Consider the following 25,579-nt stretch of genomic DNA (forward strand, 5'->3'; position numbering starts at 1 on the left):
AAAATCCTAGATGTCATTTTATAGAACAAAAACAAAAATCTCCTGAATAGATGAATATTTTGCTGCCATCAAAGACCTCCAAAGAGGTGATGAATATTCTCTGCCATCCCAGTTTCTCTTTAGATATTTCTGTAATTTCAATTAATAAATTTTATAAACCCTCTTCTAGATAGCTACACAAGTGGAGTTCTGTTTTAAAATTGCTTTTAAAATTTTTATGCATTTTTGGGTTGCCTACTCTTTTCTTGTTGACTTGTAGAAGTTCTCTAATATGATAGATAAGACATAAGAGTCCTGTCAGATGTTTGCAAATATCTTCCATCCAGTGGTTTGCCTCTTCACACTCTTAATAATGTGTTTTGATAAACAAAAGTTCAAGTTAGCAATCTTTCTTTTATGATTAGGACTTTTTGTATCATGTTTAAGAAAACTTTGTCAATCCAAAGTCATAAAAATATTCTCTTAAGTTACCTTTTAGAAACCTTATTGTTTTCTCGTTCACATTTAGATAAAAACTTATCTGGGCTTAATTTTAAAGTACAGTTTTTAGAGTTTCATGTAAATTTGACCCAGTAACATTTATTGAGAGTATCATTATTTCCCCTTTCCATTGCAGTGTCACCTGTGCTATAAATAAAGTGTGGGCCTGTTTCTGCACTATCTTGTATTCCACTGGCCTATTTGTCGATTCCTGAGCCAACACCATACTTTTTACTTATTACTGTAACTTTCTAATAGATCTTGATATCTGTAGCACAGATCTCCAAGTTTGTTCTTCTTTATGATTGCGTTGACTAATTTTAGCTCTGCATTTCTACTGATTTTTAGGAACAGCTTGTCACTGTTCAAACACAAACACACACACACACACACACACACACAAACACACACATACATATACAGACACACATATATACAAACACACATTTCCTGGGATTTTTATTGTGATTGCAGTGAATATTTAGACTAGCGGTTCTCAACCTGTTGGTCGCGACCCCTTTGGGGGTCTAACGACCCTTTCACAGGGGTCTTCTAAGACCATCGGAAAACACATATATAATTACATATTGTTTTTGTGATTAATCACTATGCTTTAATTATGTTCAATTTGTAACAATGAAATTGGGGGTCACCACAACAAGAGGAAGTGTATAATAGGGTCGCAGCATTAGGAAGGTTGAGAACCACTGATTTAGACTAATTGCATACAACTGGTATATTTTTAATATTGAGTCTTAAAACCATCACCATTGCATATCCTTCCATTATTTCAAACCATTTTTAAATTTTCTCACAAATGTTTTCTATGTAGGTAGTATTGCACATTTTAAACATTTATTCCTACTTTGATTTTTTATAATCTTTTAAAATTTTATTTTATAACTATTAGTTATGCCACTTACAAGTGAGCACTGGTTTTGCACCCGGATAATTTGTTCAATAAGCGTTTAACAAGTGACAAAGCGTTTAACAATCATTCCCCATGTCTTTAGGCCTTGTGGCCAGCAAAGTGCCTATTTTCAGTGAACAGCAGGAATACTTTATCCCTTAACAATTTATGACTCAAAGTCACTCACAATATAGTAGGAGGATCAATAGAGAATAACTTTAATTATTTAACATATTCCTTGAATGTCAAATTAGTAGGCTAAGCCTTAAGCATTTGAGCATTTCCCCAAATTTCCAGCAGGAGTAGAAGAAACATGGGCAAATATTAAATAAATATAGACTGTGTTTATTTGAAAAATGCTTGTCATTTCGCTAGGCTGAAAGATGGGCCATGAAGAAGAATGGCAATTATGTATGTCATAATACTGGGTATTAAACAGCCGCCAGTGGGTCTGGCACAGGGTAGCTCTTCAGAAAATGAGAATTCCTGTTCTCTGCTCCCCAGGCTATTACTACCACACATCAGCCAAGAGCCTGTTACAATCACTGAGGTCCCAAAATGCTACTTCAGCAACTCTGCCATAAGCACTGCCTTTCCAAGAAATTCGTCCGATCCCTGGCCCTTGTTTCTCACTGCTTCTGAACTTCCTAAGTGATTTGGCACTTAGCATTCACTGCCTGGTAGCCTTAAAATTCTTTCCACAGCCCAGTTGGCGTGGCTCAGTGATTGAGCATCAACCTATGAACCAGGATGTCACGGTTTGATTCCCGGTCAGGGCACATACCCGGGTTGCAGGCTTGATCCCCAGTGGGGGGCGTTCAGGAGGCAGCCATTTAATGATTCTTTCTCATCATTGATGTTTTTATCTCTCTCTCTCACTCTCCCTTCCTCTTGGAAATAAATACAAATATATTAAAAAAAACCCAAAAACTCTTTTTACATATTTCAGCCTCTCTCTTTCCAAACTGGACCATAAGCTCCTTGAGGGAAGGGTCTGCTTTATGCATATTTTTTATTTCACCATAAGCTGGATCACTTTGCTTAAAGCAAGGAAGTGGTAGGCCATCCTTGATTATAAGGTTCGAAACTCAAAGTGATACCTGGGATTAAAGCCAGTTAGAGAACATAGATTAATAGGCTTTGGGGGGAATACTGTGGGACAATAAATAGTAATAGAACACTGGTCTAAGAGGAATGCTTTCTTCATCTAGATAGACATCCACATCTCCTACTGCTCTGTGACAGCAGTCTTATAATTCAGTTATTTTCCATGTATGTATTTAAAGACATAGATAAGCATTCTTCTGGGTTCACACACCTTGCCTTTGTTACTGGTTGAAAAGCATTGGGAAAGTTTATTTCTCCAAGCTTTGGGTTTGTCATCTGAAAAATTGTGGATAATAAGAGTATCAATCCTGTATCAGTTAGGAGGTTCAGAAAAGAAATGATACTGAATATTTCAACGGAGGGAATTTACTGTAGAGAGGTTGTTTTCCCTGGTGTTGGAAGGCTGAATGAGCAAACATAACTATAACCTCAGGAAGGGGATTCTGCTCTTGGAGCTGGGTAAACAAAGGGAACAAGTGGGGTTATTGGAAAATAGAAGCCCAGAGGAAGAGCTGTGAGGAGCCACAAGGAACCAGGGCTCTGACTTTGGATGTGGGGGCACCCAACAGATGCAAGGATCTCTGAGAAGGCCCAGTGACACGGGGGGTGGGGGGTATCTGAAAAGGCTGGAGGCTGGAAACATTTGCTCCTGATTGACATGGCCTGCCACCAATTGAAGGTTCATCATACACATCAGAATCTGGAGGCCCCTTCTCCCTTCCTCCTGCTTTTCAGTCTCCCTCTGGCGCCCCCTATTGGCAGAAGTAACTAAAATTGGCTGGCAAAGAAGAATGAGGTTTGCAGAGTCCAAATCCCAGCATACAAAGCAGAGTACAGAAAGTACATTCTGTTGTACCTACTGTCTATTTCATAAATGGAATAATAATAGTGCTCAACCCTTAGATTTGCCTTAATAACTACTTAGCGTATGGTGGTTGAAGCATTTAGCACAGAGAATGGAGCATAAAAATAATAAATGTTAACTATTATTATTGTATTGGTGTTTTTCATGTTGTTTTTATTTTTAGTTAAGTGATCTATCAAACATCCTTAACTTACTCTATTAGTATTAATAAAGTTTGATAAGATGGATCTGTTTGGGACTATAAAACGGGGTTTCCTGCAATTTAAACTCATGTCATTCACAAATACTGGGGTAACTAGCATGGAGAGAAAACAAAATGCCTGCCCTTTGGAAATCAACCATCAGGTACATGGTTTCTTCTTCATCTGCCCAGAAAATGGAACTCTTTGACATCACAGACTTTCATTGCTAATCTCTATGCATATTACAATGTTTGTCACTGATATCTTAAATAGTGCTTTTAGACTCTTCTGATGTAAACCAATATCTTTCTTTGTGTTTTAGGACAGAGCAACAGTTTGGCGAACACTCATTGATTCTCTTGGCCTAAAAGGAGAGTTTCCCTTACCACCAATCAGCATGGTGCAGATGGAGAAGATCTTTTCCGCGTCGGTATTAGCAGAGACGTTCCCAAACCCAACGCTGGTGAGGCTGCTGAGAGTGAAGTACAGGGCTGCAATATAGGCACTTCGGATCGACGGGCCCCCCAAGGTATTGTTGCCATAGTACGGAGACTCCAGCCTCTTTCCCAGCTCATGGAGCCAACCTGCAATAGAAGAAAGAATGAGAACTGAAACCCAAAAGGTAAAGTCTCAGTATTAACACATGGTCTGATGATAATGAACATTTAAGGGATGCACAAATTTGCTTAGGAGAAGGAAGTTAAAGGTAAGGAATTAGATTTCATTGCTATAGCAGCAAAAACATGACCTTATGCAACTGTTATCTATATTATAAAAACCCAGTGGCCCTAACGCTGTAATGACCAAAGACCGGTGCAGGTGGGCAGGGCTGCGCAATTTCACGCACTGGGCTTCTAGTTTATAATAAACAAAGCAGAGAAATACGCATTCAAGAGTGGATCCATGGTCAAAGCTAAACAGGTGACTTTAATGCAAGAAACTATCTGTGGAGATTGCAAATAGCATTGCTACTCTCAGTAACTGTGTTGTATATTTCATTAGTGGTAAAGCTCATTTCTCAATTGGAATTTTAAGAAACAAAAAGATCAAGTATATGTTTTTTCAAAATTTTATTAAATTTATTGGTGTGACATTGGTTAATAAAACCATATATGTTTCACATGTACAACTCAATAATATATTGTCTGCATATTGCATTGTGTGCTCAACACCCAAAGTTAAGTCTCTTTTTGTTCCCATTTATTCCCCCTTTGCTCACTTTCACCTACCCCATCCCCTTTCCCTCTGGCTGTCACCATACTTTTGTCCCTGTCTATGTGTCATATATATATGATTTTTTACTTAATCCCTTCACCATTTTTTCACCCAGCCCTCCAACCACCCTCCCCTCTGAAAGCCATCAATCTGTTTTATGTTTCTATTTTGTTTCAATTATTTTGTTGATTAGATTCCACATGTAAATGAGATCATATGATATTTGTCTTTCTTTGACTGGCTTATTTCACTTAGCATAATGATTTCTAGGTCCATCCATGCTGCTGCAAAAGGTAAGATTTTCTTCTTTTTCATGGCTGAGTAGCATTCCATTGTGTACATGTACCACAGCTTTTTTATCCACTTATCTACTGATGGGCACTTGGGCTGCTTCCAAATCTTGGCTATTGTAAATAGTGCTTCAATGAATATAGGGGTGCATATATTCTTTTTAATCAGTGTTTGAGCTGCTTCAGATATATTCCCAGAAGTGAAATTGTTGGGTCATAAGGCAGTTTCAGTTTTAATTTTTGAGATAACTCCATACTGCTTTCACAGTGGCTGCACCCATCTGCATTCCCACCAACAGCACACAAGGGTTCTCTTTTATCCAATATTTATTGTTTGTTGATTTATTGGTGATAGCCATTCTGACAGGTGTGAGGTGGTATCTCATTGTGGTTTTTAATTTGCATTTCTCTGATGATTAGTGACATTGAGCACCTTTTCTTATGTCTGTTGGCCATCTGTATGCCCTTCTTGGAGAAGTGACTATTCAGGTCCTTTGCCCATTTTTAAATTGGATTGTTTGGTTTTTTTTGGTGTTGAGTTGTATAAGTTCTTTATAAATTTGGATATTAATCCCCTTATCAGATGTAGCATTGGCGAATATGTTTTTCCATTTTGTGGGTTGTCTTTTCATTTTGTTGATGGTTTCCCTTGCTGTGAAAAAAACTTTTTAGTTTGATGTAGTCCCATTTGTTTATTTTTTTTCTTCGTTTGGGCTGATATCTAGTTGTCTTACAAGTCTTAACTCATGTTACTTTCCTAAGGAAGCCTTTTCTGCAATTTCATTCTACTATTTGGGGGTAGAGAGGGAAAACTGCACAAATAAGAGGAACCTAGAATAGTATTGGATGCCCCTTCCTACAACTGGGGTGTATGTGTCAAAACTTGTCAAATTGAATGATTGAAATATGTGATTTCTTACCTGTAAATTATAGTGTCATAAATCTGTAAGAAGCTATATTAATAAATATGGGAAATAGTAAGTATAATATTAATAATAGAATGGAAACACAACACAAAGATCACTTTATAATCCCTTATTAGAAATATTTTGCCTTTTAAGATTTTGTATTTTCAAGTACTCTCAACTCTTCTTTTCTCTCTCTGTATGTGTGTGTGTTACAAAACACTGTGACAATTCAGCTCGACCTATAGGTTCAGAAGACTTTTGTTAAGGGATGCTACTCACTGACTACTACTTTCTTATACACCCTTCATTTATGGCTTCCCAAGAAGAGATGAAAAGTCAGTACACGTACTAAGTAGTAATAATGTTGTCATTATCAACTAAAGGTAGAAATTATGGAACTAGGTAATTAAAATGCAAAATTGAAACACTAGGAATTCCTGGAGACCAAGGAGAAATGCTTAGTAGCAAGTACTGTGCCCTATTCATCCTGTGTCCCCAGAGAAGTGTTTCTCAGCCTTGATCTTGCCTTAGAAACATTTAACAGGCTTGTTGAACAGAGCTAGCTAGCCCGGTCCCATCCCTGGAGTTTCTGGCCCACTACATGTGGAGGCTGGTGAGACAGGCTGAGAATTTCCCACATGATGTTGATTTTTCAGATTTAGGGGATCACACTTTGAAAACCACTGCTCTAGAACAATGGTTCTCAGCATCAGCTGCAGCTAGAAAAGCTTTAAAAAAATCCACTGCTCAAGTGCCACCTCTATTCATTGAATAAAAATTCCCAGTGCTAAGCTCAGGTTTTTTTTTGTTTTGTTTTTTAAGTTCCCCAATACACTCTAACATGAAGATAGAATTTAGAACCACTATTCCAGTACTCAGTAAAGCACCTGACAATAGTAGAATTTAATAAATGTTTTTTAAAAAAGCAAATGAATCAATGAATGGATAAATGGTTCTTCCCTCTGTGATGGTGTAATAGGACAATGTTGATGCAATGTAGCATCACTCGCGGATTTGTAAACTTGTACTAGATTTATTCATAAAGTATAATGATTATTTTTGGATGAAAGAGAAAAATTATAAAATGGTAAGTTATGCATCATAAAAGATAATGCCATTAGTAACCTGTGACCATTTATGTTGTCTGTAAATGTTTTGTGAAAATGTTTAGATTCGAACACAGAATTACATCTGGACACTTCCATTTATAGGATGTAGGAATGGCTAACTTTTTTTAGTTTCATTTTTTTCTCATTTGTACCGAGTAACTATTTAACCTGCAGGGTTGCAGTGGGATTACTGGTAAATGAGATGCCACATGACGAAGATGCCAACCACTGTTACTGGCAGAGGTTTAGTGCATGATATCTCTTTTCTTCCCCTTTCTTCTGTTACTTAAATTAGAACAGAGAAAGCACAAATTTCAGAAAGGCAAGAGAAAATATGAGACCAGCAGTGAATTAGAATGGAAAAAGAAGGTGCTGACTAAATGTATTCTATTTGGTAGAATCTACGGTTGGCATGTGATACAAGTTAGCATTTCTAACTAATGGAAATGAGCGGGAGAAAATCTAGGTGATGGCAGTTCTTGAAATTTGGGAAGTTTTACACCCATTGAATCTGAAGAAAACCTGGTCTTTTTCTTAGAACAAAGTACATGTGAGAACACATGCATGATTCTGTGTACATTTCAAGGCCTTCTGCATTCCTTTCATAAATGTCTGGTCCAAAGACCCAGAGTAGAAAGCTCTGCTCTAGAATTTTAAGTGAGGGGATGGAGGAAGTGATAAAGTGTGATTTGATAACTTAGTTTAATCTTTTATGGAAAAAGATTTAGAAATAAAGGTAACATTCAAGATTAAAGAGAGATCACAAAAGCAAATCAACTGTATACACACACACACACACACACACACACACTGTAGGAAGAAAGTCGAGACACAGGTAAAATCAAGAAGCAGAGATGACATCTGAATATATCATTATACTCAGGATGGAGCTTTCTGCAGAGCAGTGCTCTTATATGCATTTGACCTAAGCATTGTCAAGTATAGATAACCGTGGGATGCCGAATGGCTATGCGTTGGCTGTTTCTCAAGTATCTTTTGAGTTGTGCTTGAAAAGGATGTTACATTTCTGCTAGACAAAGAAGTGATTAGAGGAGCTGTCCCTTTGTCCCATATTGGTCATTCCTGCTAATTAGTGGGAAGTCTGAGCAGCTGAAAAATGTTATTTTGCCCAGAGAGTAAATATTGCATGACCTAATTTTTGTTTTAGTTGATGCATAGAGAGAAACAAAACCCCATGATAAAGCCACTGCTTCCTCTCAGCTGAATCAGCTATACAATTAGACCACGAATTACCAACTGGAACCATCTATTGATCTTGAGCTGATTTAAAGTGTTCTTACTTTTGGAACCCAAACTTTTCTCATTTAAATAATAAAAGCAAACAAACTGAACCAGTACATTTGGTTAAACTCCTCAATTGGAACAAAAGTGACATAGTTAAGAATTTTTTGAATCAAATCAGTTTTTATATAATTTGATCTCATTAATAAAATAGGATAAGAGCTCGTGTTAGGACACACAGACAATATTCTCACTCCATCCCTGTTCACTTACATATCTGTGAAACTGTCTCAGAAGTGATTCAGGGAGCAAAACATAGGCAAACAGCAGACCAGCTTTTGTTGATATCTCTTTTCTTTCTAGTCAACTGTTCTATTTTTAGAAGCATCTTGTTTTTTAAGAATGGTTGCTACTAAACTGTGTTATAACTGATGGAGCAGAGCAATAATGCTGCTAAAAAAATCTGATAACATGGAAAGGAGGTAACACCCACAAATCCGGGGACTGGCCCTGTGGGCTAAATAAAACTTTTTCACAGAACAGCTCGTCTGAAATGAGAACACATGTTCCACTGTCACAAGACAACATGTCACTGTACTGTACGAAAGAAGCAATTTAACCAATTTGGAAGTCACTCTTTTTTTTTATGCTGGAGAAACTCGTCTCTAAATGAAGGGATGTCCTAGAATGTCCCTCTGTCTGCTCCTGCTCAAAAATTTTTTCCTACAGAACATTTTGAAGGAAAAAGCACACCCAACATAAAGTAGAATCTAAATATATTGAATACACTGCCATCTGAAAAAAAAAGGTATAAAATAATCCCTTCATTACTAACATAGATTAAGTGAATAAAATAGAGAAGATTTGTGAAATAAATATCAACTTCAAAGATACAATGATTCTTAATGATCATACCCAGAAGAGCCTGTAATTTGACATGGTAATTCAATCCATTGCATACTTATCCTGGGCTCAGTATTTTGCTTAATTACCTACTTTTAACTCTAAATGGGAGTCTCTTAGTTTACTTGTTAGGTTTCCTACAATAATATGCTTACTTTTACTGTGCATATGTGTGTATGCAGTTTCTACAGGCATGATCTGCTTTATACAACAGATATGTCCCTGAAAAATTTAGTTTCTATTAGCAGCCGGCAAACTAAGAGATATTTTAGGCTTAATGAAAGAAATAGAAGCAGGTTATTTAGGGAAAGCCCATGGTTGAATCTCTTTGGTCATACAAGATACTTCAGTAATATGAAAAACCATCCGGTAAAATATAAGCTTCTTAAATCAGATGTACGTTGGGGTCCAACCCCAGCATATGTGCATATAAAGTTGTGATTGTATGAACAGAAAAAAAGAAAGCATTAGCACATGCATAATCACACCTATAACTCAAAATAGTGTTTTACTTAATTTGGTCTGAATGAACCAAGTTGTAGTAGGGTTTAACTAGAAGCAAGGATGGAGCCCAATTTAGGGTTTTCTCATTTTTAGGTTGGCATACAGGTAACATTTTACTGAGTTCTTCCTGTGTTCCAGACTCTCTCTTAGGATGACACATCTTCCATCTCATTTATGTGCACTAACCCTATGGAATAGGTACAATTATCATCCATATTTTAATTCATTATTTCATTAATCATTACAACAATTTAGAAATTAGCATTCCCGTTTTAAAGATGAGAAAACTAAGGCTCCGAGAGATTGAATGACTTGTTCACAGTAGCAGTGTCAGGATTTTAATCCCGATCTGTGTGCTGTTAGAGCCAAGTTCTTGACCACTATATCATAGTGCTTCACGTGCTAAGCTAACAGACTCCCAGGTCACTGGTGTTGCGGTCTAACTAAATGCCTTTGCAAACGAGGTGCCATTTATTATTATGGTATACATACTTGGTGAAGAAAGATGCAGTCTTAGCTAAGGCTCCCCAGAAGCAGACGCTGAGACAAGGCTTTAAGTATAAGTAATTCATTTAAGTAAAATATCTTTAGGAGAGAGTGGGGCCAGGACATAGGGAATGTTAGTCAAGTTCCCAGTCGAGGCAATTGGAACTTTATCCCATTGGCAACCTCTGGGACCAGTTGAGAACACACACCCTTTTGGAGCAGAGGAATACATGTATCAGTGATTGACTACTGCTCCTAGAAAGTATTGATTTCCCACCAGTGCCATTCCAGCTAGCAGAGGAGCCCTCCACAGCGTGGGAGAATGCCTCAGGCATAGACACAGATCTTAAGGCTGAGAATCATACTGATTGAGAGGACATGGTGGAGTACCAACATTTGCAACAGCAGCCAACACTTACCAAACGCCAACTATTTTGCTAGGCTTTCATATAACATTATTTTCATCCACCTCTCACAGTAACTCTGGGATTTTTTATTTTGTTTTGTTTTGTTTTAACTGATGGAGTCCCACAGAGAGGTTGAGCAATTTTCTCTCTTCTTTTAGAAGATATTAGAACTCAGAGGAAAATCCATAACTCTCTAACTTAAACATTCATGATCTTCCTATTATACTACACTGTAATCATTTAAAATTATCATTTTAATTGTGCTTGTTGAAACCATTATTAAAGAAGTTTGCTTTTCCAGTGCTCACTTTTGCTTAGAGTGGGGAAATGTGTCCCCAAAGCACAGATTGTATGAGAGAAAACAGAAGAACTACCCAAACATAATCCACAATGTAGATTCAGGATAACATTATTTAGAATGTGAATATTATTTCAACAATGATTAAGAGGTTTCTAATGTAAATTTTAAAAGCATAGAAAATACTATGGTTAATATTTGCTTCCTCTCCCTCCATAATTCTGAAGAACTACTTAATCCTCTTGGACTTCATTAAGGTGAGGCATGAGAAAGCACTGTGATTCTTGTGAGTCATAAGGCAGGGGGTGGCTGGCCGGGCAGTGGGAGACAATGATTGCTGTGCAGGGGGCACAACTTGAGAACTTCTCAGGTCTCTTCAGCCTTTGTACCAAGGGGCTGAAGTGTGGACTGCTCAGCTGCTAAAGTGATTGAAAGATTTCAAGTTAAGTGTCAGAAGTGTGAGTGTGTGCACGTGTTCATGTGTGTGTATGGCAGGGGGTTGTGATGGTGTGGCAATGAAGACCCAAAGCATTTCTGAGGTATTGTATTTACTGTTACTATTACTCACAAAGAGTTGTAACTCTGAGCAAAATATTAAAGATCTTGAGATTTCATCTCTATTGTCTCTTAAAATATCTACACTTCATAACACTTAAGCAATATATTATCTCCACTTTTTAAGGTTCACCTAGTGCCTGCCACTTATTTTTTGTTTTGCTTTGCTTTTTGTTTAAATAAACTTTATTTTGAGGTAATTTTAGATTAATGTAAAAATTGCAAAGATACAGAGAATCCCTGCATATCTTTCACTTAGTTACCACTAATGTTAATATCTTAACATCTGTCAAAACAATGAAATAAACATTGGTACATTACTACTAACTAAACTATGAACTATATATATTTTAATTTAAGAAATAGAATTAAGGAGAAGTTTGGAGACTTAGATTCCAAAACTTACTCTCAACCTCCCACCCTGTCCCCATTTTATAGGATCAAGGATAAGAGCTGAAGGGCACAGGCTGTAGTGGTATTTGATATTGATTTGTTGATTCCACTAAGAAGGAGGTATCATTTTGGACAGAAACTTCATTACTTAAAGTTCCTGCTAATCTCACACTTTGATTCTCTTAAATTAAGAGGTATCTTACATTTCTGAAATGGTATAACCTACTTTCGAGGTAAAAAAATTATTCAAATCAGGCCAGCCTGGTCACCCCCTAATAATTAAAAAAGTAGGTATTTTCTACTTTTGAGTAGGAAATAGGGGTCCTAACATTAAGTAGATGTAGAGCCTTTATGCATCAAGTAGTCATTTTGGTCTCCCACTTTTCAAACTTGAGCATGACTTGAATGAACATGATTGGACTAAGCAACCTCTCAGTTCTTTTTCAGATCTTATTTTAGGAAATAAGATTCTGTAATGTTTCTTCACAAATAGTTGGTTTTTTAAAGCAAAATGTTTGTGTAATAATCCATGATTCTGTGAATTCATCTTTTATTTGCTTTTAATTATTTGAGTGATGACCCATCAGCAAATATTGATGGGATACGGATGGAAGGTTTTCACATTTGGACGCATCTATCACTTCTGCTCTACTTCCAATGCTGACCAATTTTTTCAGAGCAAGAAATATTATGTGCTAGTAGTACCGTCAAGAAAAAAAAGTGCCACTTGTGCAAAAACCAGTCCAGAGTTTGCCAGTTCTTCAAAGTCTACTTAAATTTGAAGTTTATATTATAGAAACTTCCTGAATATTGATTATTAAAATATGACATTTCACTTAAGCAATGATTAATTGAAAGATTATACACTATTGCAAACTGCCAAAATAGGCCATCACCATACATACCAAAAAAACCCTTAACAAAAATACACTAGAAAGAACGAGAAATGTGAAATGACCCAAAAAACACAGTTGAGCAGCTACTGTAGATTCTCTAATTGATCCCAAGAAAAGGCAGAACAGGCCATCTGTTTCCAGCCAATGAGGGAACTTCCAAATGCCTCTCAAATCTTAGCTAAAAAAAGAGAAAATTCTAACAAAGATTATGCTCATGGTTACGTTAAAAGAACATAAACTATTTGCACTTAACATTTCCTATATAAAATGCTCATATCATCCACAGTGCTTTCAGATCTGTGTCTCAACATGGGCAGTTTTTCCTGAATAAGTGCTCTGGTGTCTCTAATGGCATAATGAGTTTGTGGGACATACATTCATGCATGAGCTCAGAGTACCATTTACAAAGACACCATGTCATTGAGTAAGAAAATTCTAATCCCAAACATTCATCTCTTATATCTACATCAGGAGAAAAACCTGTTTCAGGAAGATAACATGGGATAAAAATAATTGATTCCAGCCAAATTATTTTATTGGTATGCTAAAGTTTATTTTCATTAACTGCACCCAAGTTCTTTTCTGTCCTCTTTTCTTTCAAAGATTGGAAGTTGGTGCAAACCTAGATAAGAAAATTGGATAGACAGGTCCCAGATTTGCAATCCATTTCTCAGCTGCCTTAATAGTTGCCTGGAGGTCATTTAAGTGAGGATGGACCTTTGACAGCCATTCAAAAGGAAATCTCAAGTTTCTCTGGTTTGCAGAACTTTAAAGTTCTAATTACATTTCTTCCAACTATGTTAGAGGAGCTACATTTTCTAACATCTCAATTATAAAGGTAACTCTAAAATAAAGTAGACCACAGAATATACTGGAATGTTGGAATCAAATACTCTATTAAAGAGTCCTCTGGAATTTACTTGGTATTGATACTGTTGTAAAGGCATTTTCTTCAACTCTCTAGGAAATGCCCAAGTTTCAAAATGAAACACCAGCGTTGAGGTGTCAGCTTTTATTTTCCTTTAGAAGAGTTGAGTAGGACTCTTATGTCTAGCAATGCATTTGAAAACATATAACTAACTTTGTTTGATGATTTGATGGGGTGTGAAATACAATAAGTAGTGGGAGTTTGCATGAACATTCAAAATGAGTTTTTAGCCAGCAGGTGGCTGAGTGATTGGACTTGAAGGAAACACAGGGCAATGGGCTTTGCCAGAGAGACCTAAATTTAAAAAATGAGAAGTAGGTAGAGTGTAGAGAGATAACAAATAGAGAAACAAGAAACACAGGAAGAATGAACAAGAGAAAAGTGTCAGAGGGAAGGTGGGATGGGCGAGAAGAGATTAACCAAAGAATTTATATGCATATATGCATAACCCACGGGCACAGGCAATTGTGTGGTGAAGGCCTGGGAGGGGCGGGTGCAGGATGGAGGGGTCAGTGGGGAAATAACCCACAAAGGGGATATCTCTGTAATACACAATCATATCATTCTTGGAATTAAAGGATCTCATATCATTCCTGCTTACAAATTCTACTTTCCATTATGAGGTATTGAAGACATGAAAAGGGTAGGACATAAGCTCAGAAGAGTTTCTGTCATCAATTTGCTTTGCAATTACTTGACTCATTATGCTAAAATAGTATGTTATAATATTCTTATTTGTACATTTGTGGTTAGAGACCATACATTGATCCACCCAATGTGCTGAATACTTTATATATAATTTAATTTAATCATATATTGTATAGTTTAATTTCTTATAACTCTAAGAGCTAAATGTTATAATATGAAATGTTGATATTAAAATATTAGTGCTTAGATGAAAGCAAAACAGGACTAAGAGCAGACATTTGTTAAGGAGAAGGGCCAGCTTTTGAACCTAGGTTTGTGTGAGTTGTTAAGTCTTTCCACTTTTTAGTGGAAACCTTATCTAGGTTTGCACCAACTTCCAATCTTTGAAAGAAAAGAGGACAGAAAAGAACTTGGGTGCAGTTAATGAAAATAAACTTTAGCATACCAATAAAATAATTTGGCTGGAATCAATTATTTTTATCCCATGTTATCTTCCTGAAACAGGTTTTTCTCCTCATCCTTCTTGTCGGTCAGTGCACTCCTTATTGACTTCATCTCTTTTATAGAAATGGTTGCCCAGTGGATTTTTCTCTGTAATTACTCTTCCCTCCACCTGCAAGTGGAAACTTCCCACATTGTCTTCTGCTCACAGCCATCATCTAGGACACATTGTCTGGAGACCTGCTGTTATTTTTATTTTGAGCACGAAAGCTTTTTTGATGTTCCTCATCACCACCCCACACCCCCCTCAGAGAAGTTCTAGTTATGATTGCAAAGGTATTTGGAGGGAATTGATGTGTTAATGGTCTGTGCATGCAAAGGGTTGGGTAATATAAGAGCTTTTTGGAACCACAGACTGAACTCTCACAAACTTCCCAACACTTCATTTTCTAAGAATAGAACTCTTTGGTTACCCTCTTGTGGGCTTTGCAGAAGACTTTATATAGGTCAGACCTATGGTGTGAAGAAATTAAAGACTCCATAGCTTTTGTTTTTCTTACAAGAACCCACTTTCCTATGTAATTTCTTAGACCTTAAAAATATGACAAACTAAAGCACTTCGAACCATGCTTTAACCATTCCATTAACTGACATTTGATTTTTAATTTCACCTATAGACACCAACTCTCTGCTGACAAATCCATTGCTTGGCAACCATAATGCCCTTTTCGTGGATTTGAACCAATGGAAATAGGGCAAAAATGGTTTAGTCTCCAGCCAGGTACACAAAAGCTGGTTTAACTCACAGTGCAATCAATGTATAGTATATAGCTTATTTACACAAGCCTTGCCCTAAAAATTTGGGAAGAAAATGTGTTTAGGCTTCTATCAGATGGTATCCTCTGAAAACCCTTTAGTCCAGTTTGTAGAAAACATGTTTCAAATTCCATGGGGCAGCTGTGGTAGGTATCATTCAGGGAGAAAGCTGAGCAACTTTGGGTGCACACCAGAGGTGTCAAGAGGCACACAATAATGGGAACAGGGAAATCCATGAACACCAACATCTTGGGCAAAAATGGATGGAAACAGGAGTAGCATGATCAGGCAGTGGTAGGCCTCTCAGGAAAAAACTCAGCATGTAGGGCCCTGGGAAGCCCAGGTCTTGGTGGAGGACCCAGTTCCAACTGCTGAGGATCCAGGAACACATGATTTATCTGTTGTCATGGTCTGGCTCTCTCCCCTCTAAGTCTGGTGTTGAGCCCAATCTGCCTTTCCTGGTTCTCTACCCTTTTGACCTATTTCTACTCTCTTCCTCCATAAAATGACAGCATTTCCAATATTTATAAATACAGTTGTTAACATAATACTTTTTAATCATTATAAATCATCAACATTATGATGCACTACATAAATATTTTTAAGGATCTTTCAGGATATTGCAAAATTCTCTCACCTGCAGTTATTTAGAGAGTATTTTTAGCCCCTGTCACTTTTCAGTATATATGTGCTCAATTTTTCATTTTCATTGATCAATCCCTTAGCCCTCTGCTCCTTTATCCCCCACTTTAATCTCATTTGATTATTTGCCTGTAGCTCCCACTAGACGGGCTGCTTCGTGAGAGTAGGGAGATGGTCTTTTTATATACTTTATTCCCAAGCCTAGCTCAGGGTATAGCACCTAATACACACTCAATACATATTTGTTAAGTGATAAAGCATATCTTTCTGACTAGATGCTCTTGCCATGTATGTAAAACAGGATTTGGGTTTGCAGAATGTCTTGAACTGCAGCCACATCACTAACCTTTTGACTTCAGGTAGGCTAGCCCTCTAAGTTCCAACTTTTTCATCTAAGCAGTGAAATTAAAAATACCTCTCTTTTTGTTGAGAGGACTGAAAAAGATAATTCTGTAAAACATCTGTCATGGTAGCTAGGGTGTGATTATTGCTTAAAATGCTGCCTTCTTTTCACCTTTTCTGTAATCTTCTATCACTTCTCATAAATAACTATATTATTCAAAAATAAATTAGCTTTCTAACTTAGAAGATAAGTTGACAATTTTCATCATATATCAACTAAAAATGGACATGTCAGTGAGGGAATTTAGTTAGAATAAAGTGATCCATAAATGTAGACAGAAGATGAAATATACTGAATATCTCAAAGGTATCACTATCATTTAGCAAAATCATGTCTCCTGAGTGATTCCACTGAGGTGTCTAAAAATTTGAAGGAGGATATTTTGACCCACTATTGTGACTGCAATGCCATTTGGACACCCCCTACCCCAACACACACCAATCTGGGCACCATCTTTTGTTTTATCTCATGCTCTTTGCTTCTTGTTCACAGAAATAAACATATTTAAATTATGTTGTCCAATCAATAAAACATGATTTGTAGAAATGTGAGATAAATACAGTTGACAATGTTTAAAACAGAGCATGTTAAAATTGGTTAGTTCCCAAAACAACCTGATTGAAAATAAACATTCATTAGAAACACTGAAAATGGGAAATGTTGACTGGGGAAAAATTGGACACAGAAATAATCATAATACCTCAAATTGCTCAAAGTAAAATTTGTTGCTGACCAAAAAAGGATGGCGGACTAAAACTTGAAAAATTAGATCTTGAAATCTTAAATTGAGAAAATTGGACTTGGTAGAAATGTTGTTATGAAAGAACACATCTTTTCATATTTGGGATTAAAACAAAAGATTTATGAATTAAATCTTAGGTGTAACATTTATGTAGAAAAGAACTTGTCTTGATAAAAATAACTCTAATAGAAATTTGAAAAGGTAATGAAAAATAATTTTTTAACCTGCTATATATGTATTTGATTCTAAAATTATTCTATATAATAAAAGGGTAATATGCAAATCGACCGAACTGCAGAATGAACCATCACTATGACATGCACTGATCACCAGGGGGCAGATGCTCAATGCAGGAGCTGCCCCCTGGTGGTCAGTGCGCTCCTACAGTGGGAGCGCTGCTCAGCTAGAGGCTGGACTGATGGCTGCGCCAGTGGCAGTGGCGGGAGCCTCTCCTGCCTCCATGGCAGCGCTAAGGATGTCCCACTGCTGGCTTAGGCCCGTTCCCTTTGGACAGTCAGACATCCCCTGAGGGCTCCTGGACTCCAAAAGGGCACGGGCTGGGCTGAGGGACTGCCCTCCCCTCCCCCCAGTTCACAAATGTCATGCACCGGGCCTCTAGTATTAGTATAATGAAGTTCTAGCAAGCACTCCCTAGCTGAGAACTCAGAAATGTTGCTATCATTCCAATGAGAATGTCCAAATTACTGAACATATAATGGAAGTGTCTTTAGGTTCAAAATGGTAGGATCAGAACATCTTCTACTTATCAAAACCAATTCAATATTTGGTCAAATAAAGATTTTTTAATAGATTGATATTTCTGAATATAATCATTAACTCATAGAAAATTTTACTAAAATAATTCCACTCAAAAATGGAATCCTTCCCCTCTAAAGAATAAAAAGTGTTTGATTACTAATTTGAAAGAATACTAAATTCTAAAATTTGGCAGTGGCAATGAGTTTCTCTCTCTCTCTCTCTCTCTCTCTCTTTCTCTCATGCACATACTCTATATGGCCACAACATTTGTAAATCTTGACTACCATAACATGCCTTGCTTACACCACTCACCAGGTATGTGGTTGATAGAGAAATCACAGAGTTACATATGCTCAGTTGTCAACAAAATAATGCTTGGTTATTCATTAAAAAAATACCTAACTCTTCAGAATCCTGTTATACCATGGTATTATTTTTTGGATTTTTGAGAATCTATTTGCATTGTTATGAACAAAAAGTTTTTAATGTATTGTTATTGATTTCAGAGAGTAAGGGAGAGGAAGAGAGAGACAGAAACATCAATGATGAGAATCATTGATTGGCTGCTTCCTGTACACCCCCCAATGGGCATGTGCCTTTGACCAGAATCGAACCTGGGACCCTTGAGTCCACAGGCTGACGCTCTATCCACTGAGCAAAACTGGCTAGGGCTAAACAAACATTTTTTTTTAATGAAACATATAAAACACTATTATGGAGACAGGAATCATTATCCTCACTTATGATATACTCTAATATAAATCACATGCTAATTGATTCTCTTTGAAATCATTTTATAGGTTACTCCTGAGTGGGTCAGAAAGAGTCACTGCTTATTCCCAAATATACCATTTCAGCCACTGAATAGCTTTGCAACCTGTATACTTAAGCTGGTACATTTTTTTTTAAATGAATGGAATTAGCCAGCACTAAAACATGATTTTATGGGCAGATGATAAAATTAGAAATACTGCCCTCCTTTTGTGCGTCACATTCAAAAAAGCCAACCTTGACAGAATTCCATTTTAAACTAGAAAGATTGCTAAAAATAAGCCTGTAATCCCTGACCATCAGTAGCAGGTTTTCAGTAAAGACTGCAGGCAGTTTGGGCACTGGCTTCAATACTGTAAATACAGACTCTTGGGAATAAAATCAGTTGCTGTAGTAAAGATTTTAGTAGCTTATTGCATGTCAATAACAACAATAATGACAGCTAAATCAACAGGAGCAGTGGCATCAGTAACAGCTGACATGTACGGAGCCTTCATATTTAATTCACATAACAACCCTATGAAGTACCTAATCCTATCTCTATTTCGCAGGCGAGGAGCTAGTACCTTAGAGAGGTTATTAATGCACATAAACTGACAGATGCAAAGTAGAGGAGGCAGACTTTGAAGTCTGAACCTAGAACTTACATTCTTTAGAACTGTCATGTAATATTGTATCCTATAGACCAAATATGGGTTCACAGGGAGCTGTCAAGCTAAAGGTTAATTTCCAATACCTTCGTAAGAGAAAATGGACATAGAGTTCAAAAGCTACATTAACTTTTATTTCTGTCTTTAATATTTCCATGGAATGAATTTTCTGGTATCCAATGCCAGTCTGTTTAATTTTGGTGTAGGGAGCAGGGGCATTGACACGTATACTGGATACAAAGCCACTGTTTTTTAAAAGCGGGCCTTCATTAATCATTTTTATCTTGAATGGAGTTATGGGCTCTCAGTTTCTGAGGAAATAAAATTAGGTTTTGTCTTTGTCTTTTCTGACTAGTCTCAATGGCAAAAAACAAAACCAAAGTGACTCTTATGTCCGTATAAAGGAGATTTTATCAACAACGACCTCAATAACCTCCATGTGGTCTAAGACTATGAAACACATCCTAATTTTTTCTTCTGTTTGTGGCTAGTTGAAGAAATCCCAAATACAAAGCAAACACCCACATATTCACACATGACAAATGAGGAGAGAAGAGATATTGAAATTTTTTAGGCCAGATATCTAATTAGTTTAATGAAATGTTTAATTATCTTGTATTTCCTATTATGTATCTCTGAGCTATAGTCATGTTTATAAAAATCTCAAATGGGGAAGTATCCTAGTGGAAATTCTTTATAAATTTGATACCCCTTTATAATTCACATACTCAGGGTAATAAACAGGAAAACTTTTCATTACTGCAAGTCTATGGTGTATGAGACCGATTTCCTACAAATAGCACGTGTACTCCTTTTCATGAGGACTAAACATGTGGCAAATATCATGAAAAGTATTTTCTGTGTTTCTCCCTTTTGAGTTTGTAATAAAATCCTTAAAATTCTATATGAATCAGGCCACGCCTTCTCTGGCCTTTGTTGTCTTTGGGGATTACGTCAGCACATCTCAACCAGGCTTCCTACCCATTATTTTGGTTTTATCCCTCTCTTTAGTCTCTCTGTCTCTGGGATGGCAAATAGGCAACCTATGTATGTGGGCTTAGTCAGACCCACACGTATTTTGTTTGGTTCTTATACTGTGCTTTTCAAGTTCTGAATTACTTGTCAATGTTTAAACATCAGAGGTATTTACCAAAGAAATCTCAATTGACCAAAAAGTCCTGATTCCCAAATTCTCCAGAAAAAGCAGACGTCACATTTCATCAATGTTGGTGCCAGAGTCAGGTCATGGCTGGTTCCCGCAGATGGGACTTGGGTTCTCCACTTCCTTCAGAACGTAACTTCACTAACCTTTACTTTAATACCTGTCCCGCTTTACCCCATATGCTCTCCTCTTTCTCCTTTGGGCTTTTTAGTTTGTGACCCCGGCTGTTCAAGAATTTTCTACTCTGAACAAATGCATCTCATCCACTCACTGTTCCTCAAGTACATTGTGAAATTTTCTACTTCCATGCATTTGTTTACATTGTACCCCTCACCTAAATGCTCTCTGAGGAATCTGACTCCAAAATAGTACTGACATTTTGAAACCCAGTTCAAATACTATGTTCACAGAGATTCAGTTAGAATCACTTCTATTTTCTAGTAATTAAAAAAAAAAATCATTTCTGTGTCCACCTCGTGACTTTTTGTTGTTTTCGTTAACCCTCACCTGAGGATATTTTTTTCCATTGACTTTTAGAGAGAGTGGAAGGGAGGGAGGAAGAGGGGGGTGAGAGGGAGAGAGAGAAAGAGAAACATTGATGTGAGAGAGACACATTGGTTGCCTCCCACATTTGCCCTGACCAGGGCTGAGATGGAACTTGCAACCCAGGTACAATTCCTTTGACCATGAATCGAACCTGCGATCCTTCGGTGCTCAGGCTGATGATGCTTTAACCACCTCTAACAACACAGTACACTTCTAAAAGGCAGACTCTAACTTATAATTCTTTCCATTGCTCATAACCTTGTCCTCCTTAAAGGCCTCAACAAGTATTTATTTTATAGTAAATATCGGAAACTTTGTAGGGTTTAAGTGAAACAATCTCAAAGACAGTTCTTTTTCTCTTCTTTTTTTCTCTTATGTATAAACTCTTAGGAAAATAATCTGCAGTTCATTAAATTGTCACCTCTTTTAAAAGAGTTACTATGATTAATATAGTAACTAGAAAGAAATAATTGTATATTAAGCACATTTAGTGATGTCTTCTTGAGACAGCAGCATAATTTATTCTCCTGGTACTTGGACAATTCTGTTTGAAGAGTTAGAGATTTGAAGTCTTAAGTCTAAATGATTTTCCCTCAGAAAGGCATTCCAAGTGCAAATAAAATCTGGAGTAATTAACCCATATTCAACTGGCCTTTTATGGGTTGAATTACAATCATTTTTATATTTCAAACAAAACATATAACAAAATCACACTGGAATTTAGGCTATGTGGTTTTTTTGGGGGGATGGAGGGGACGCAGGGCACCAGAAATTTTTACTGTGGTTCTGGCAAGATTTTGTACTTAGATAATGTGCAAATCTCTCTGATATAAACACCTGGAAATATGTAAAACTGAGAAGTGGCAAGTTTGTTAGCTGAGACCATCCTGGTGGTGCTGGTGCTGGTGCGCTGTTGGTTGGGAGACAAGGATGGGCAGCTCATTAGAGTGATAATGTCTAATGGCTTGGTTTCCTGCTTGTATATGCATAAGAGAGAGCAGTTAAATCCCACAAATACTTGAATTGACACCTGTATACAACAGGGATAGTGAAAGTGTGGTACTTGCAGGAAGAAGAATAGAAAATAATTGCCCCAAAGTTACAAGATGACAAGGAAATTTGAGTTTGAATAAAGTAGTCTCTTGAGAGTTTTTAAATTTCAAGCTTGTGCCTTGCCTGCATTGGTGTCTGAAGGTACACTATCCACGAGGCACAAGGACCCTGAAGCTAAGAAATGAAAAACATTTGATCCTCAGGCAAGGGATAAGTCTACTGTACTTGACAACAGGAAAAATCAAAACAACTAAAAAATTCTGGCTATTCTCATACTTCAATCTGCACAGAATTGTTTTTAAAAGGGCCATTGAAGAGGAGTTTATGACAAAAATTTTAAAAATTTCACAAAATACATGAAAAATAGCTTACCTTTTGCAAGAGTTATATCAAAATTAGTACATGATGAACTTATGTTAATAAATAAAAGGGGGAAATACAATAAGAGTATATTTAAAATATTTAAATTCAATTTAGAAATTTGATCTAATAGACAAAAAATAAGGAACTGGAACTATAAAAAGGAAATAAAACACTATGGAAAATGAATAGAGATCTAAAAAAGCACCAAATAAAATGTCTATATATGTTTGATATAAAATAGTTAATAAAGATCTATAATATGTGTATAGTTAACTTCAGCAGTTTGATCTAATGGATGTATGTAAAACCTTGAACTAAAGATAATATGCAAGAAATTATATGCACATTCTGTTCAAACATACAAAGAATGTATTCCAAATCAAGCCTTAACAAACACAAAAGAATTAGTATTATATAGATTAAATTCTGTGATAAGCAAGAATATAATTAGAAATCAATAATGAAGAGTTAACTTCAAAAGTCCCATATAATCTGAATAACAATTTTTAAAGACTTCAACATTTAAAAACATACAACATTAAATAGATGATTTATGAATGAAGAGAATTGCAAATTAGTGAGCTAAGTGTCTAATTTACCAAAGAGGAAACTAGAGTGGCCCCCAAAACTATGAAAGTATGTTCTATCTTACTTAGGAAAGTGGAAATGAAAATAAGAATTAGACACTATTTTATACCCTCCACTCTCCTCCCTACACCCAATTTTCACAAGTTTTAAGACACGGGTAACGATTGCTGGTGAAAATCTGGGGCAAGAATGCATATAATACCGCCAAATAATAAATTACTACAGCTGCAGATACACACACCCTTTGAGCAAGTGTACTTCTACGTATCTTATCCAGAGAAATTCTTGCATATGTGCACAACAAGACTTGTATTTGATTGCTGATTGCTTACCAATTGTAATAGTGACAGGTGTAAAACAGCTCAGTAGGGAAATAGATAAATAAACCTAAAGGATGAGCAAATTGGCTTATTGTCAAATAGAATTCTATTAAGTAGTTAAAAATAAATATATAGGATTTACATCTATTATTACAGAGGTTTTTTTTTTTTTTTTTTTTTTTTTTTTTAAAGCTCTGTGGAATGTACAAAGTTACAAAGAAATCCCAGCTTCAGTATAAACTATTTGTGAGATCTAGGACAAGTTATTTAATCATATGCCTCAGTTTTCTGAGTATTGGGCTAATCGTTTTGGGCTCATAGAATTATGGCAGGAATAAATGAATTAATTTATGTACCTAGAACAGTGTCTGGTACTAAGAAAAAGCCCTGTGCATGCCTACTATTATCATCAGTATTATTATTACTACGACTCCTCCCATTTGTAATGATTTATGTGGAGGTTAAAGGAACACAATAATAGCAAGTTGTTTTACTAATACATTTGTGTAGTAAAAGCATCTAAGAATAGTAAGGAGGAAGGTGCAAGTGGGGATTATATTTTAGTAGGACTTTGACTTTATCTGTAATATTGCATTGACTTGAAAATAGAAAGTAAGCAAATATAGCAAAATGTTTAAAAAGATATAATTTCCCAAGGATGTCTATTATATTCATTCTAAACATTTTTATATATTAAAAATATTTGCTAATTTTAAAAACAAGTCTCCAGGGAATTAACTTTCCAAACTTAGCTCCCTTTTTGTAAAATGGGGTTGAAAGTATCTGCCTTAATTGTGCAATAAAGATCACCTGAACCCTAGCTGGTTTGGCTCAGTGGATAGAACGTTGGCCTACAGACTGAAGGGTCCTGGGTTCGATTCTGATCAAGGTCATATGCCCGGGTTGCAGGCTCGATCCCCAGTGTGTGTGGTGTGCAGGAGGCAGCCAATCAATGTTTCTAGCTTTCCCCCTCCCTTCCTCTCTGAAATCAATAAAAAGCATATTAAAAAAAAGATCAGCTGAGATAAGGCACACAAATATATTAAGTATTGCACCATCCATGTAGTTTGTGCTTAATCAATGTTAAGCTGAATATTTATTTGATATAAATTATTTTAAAAAATGTAAAGAAAAAATAACTTTACAAGTAGTTGCACTTCTCATTGAATTTATTTCCACTCTCTCTCTGTATTTTCCTTTTTGTCTGAAATAGGAATCAATATATAGAAATCTGCATCCTTAGTTCTTCACTTGAAATAGCCTGAACTTTCTCCCATGCCATTAAATAGTCATTAAAATCATGATGCTTAGTGATCTATTATTTCTTACATTTGTGGTTTTTGGCAAACCCTTTCCTGTCCTTTTCTCTGTGCTTCATAGTTGGTGTGATTTATAGGGCATATGTGCTACTTTAACTACTATTTGATGGTGTCATTTAAATTTTCAAACGCCCATTTAACTTACAGTTTTCTACTTATTAGTCAATATTGATAGTTTCCTCTACCATTTTATTCATTAAAATTTTTTTTAAACAACCTTGAAAAAATCTTTAACGATATACAGAACTAAAATAAATCCATGAAGATTTTTTAGAATCACAACTATTTTACCCTTTTGTCTTTTTTTATAACTTTATTTTATTATTATTATTATTTTTTAAAATTAAATCTTTATTGTTCAGATTATAACTTTATTTTTATTGTTGATACTATTACAGATACCCCCATTTCCCCTCCCCCCCCCTTTGCCCATCTCCAGTCAGCCCCTGCCCCCTCTGGCCATCACCACACTGTTGTCTGTGTCCATGGGTTATGCATATATATCTCCTTTCCCTACCTTCATCTCCAAGGTGGGAAATTTTGTACAGTTTAAAGACTCTGATATTCTTGGTTGGAATAAAAAAGCTAATGGGCCTAGGGGGACTACCATTCTGTTTTAAAGCAATGTCTATGCAGTAGAGAAAAAATTGTTCTATTTTCTCAGATATCTAATCTCTC

The 25,579-nt window shown here is 36.3% G+C and overlaps 1 protein-coding gene across 1 annotated transcript in view; it reads right to left on the reverse strand.

Moving 5' to 3' along the window:
* Window positions 1-25,579, reverse strand: part of KCNH8 (potassium voltage-gated channel subfamily H member 8) — a 277,527-nt gene that overhangs the window by 60,765 nt on the left and 191,183 nt on the right. Inside the window, exon 8 of the mRNA XM_070391102.1 lies at window positions 3,931-4,128. Within this exon, the coding sequence (XP_070247203.1) occupies window positions 3,931-4,128 (198 nt within the window). The remainder of the gene's footprint in view (window positions 1-3,930; window positions 4,129-25,579) is intronic.

This window comes from Myotis yumanensis, unplaced genomic scaffold, assembly GCF_028538775.1.
Source record: "Myotis yumanensis isolate MYYU_CA2020_CCGP unplaced genomic scaffold, mMyoYum1.0.hap1 SCAF_14, whole genome shotgun sequence".
Classification (NCBI taxonomy): Eukaryota; Metazoa; Chordata; class Mammalia; order Chiroptera; family Vespertilionidae; genus Myotis; species Myotis yumanensis.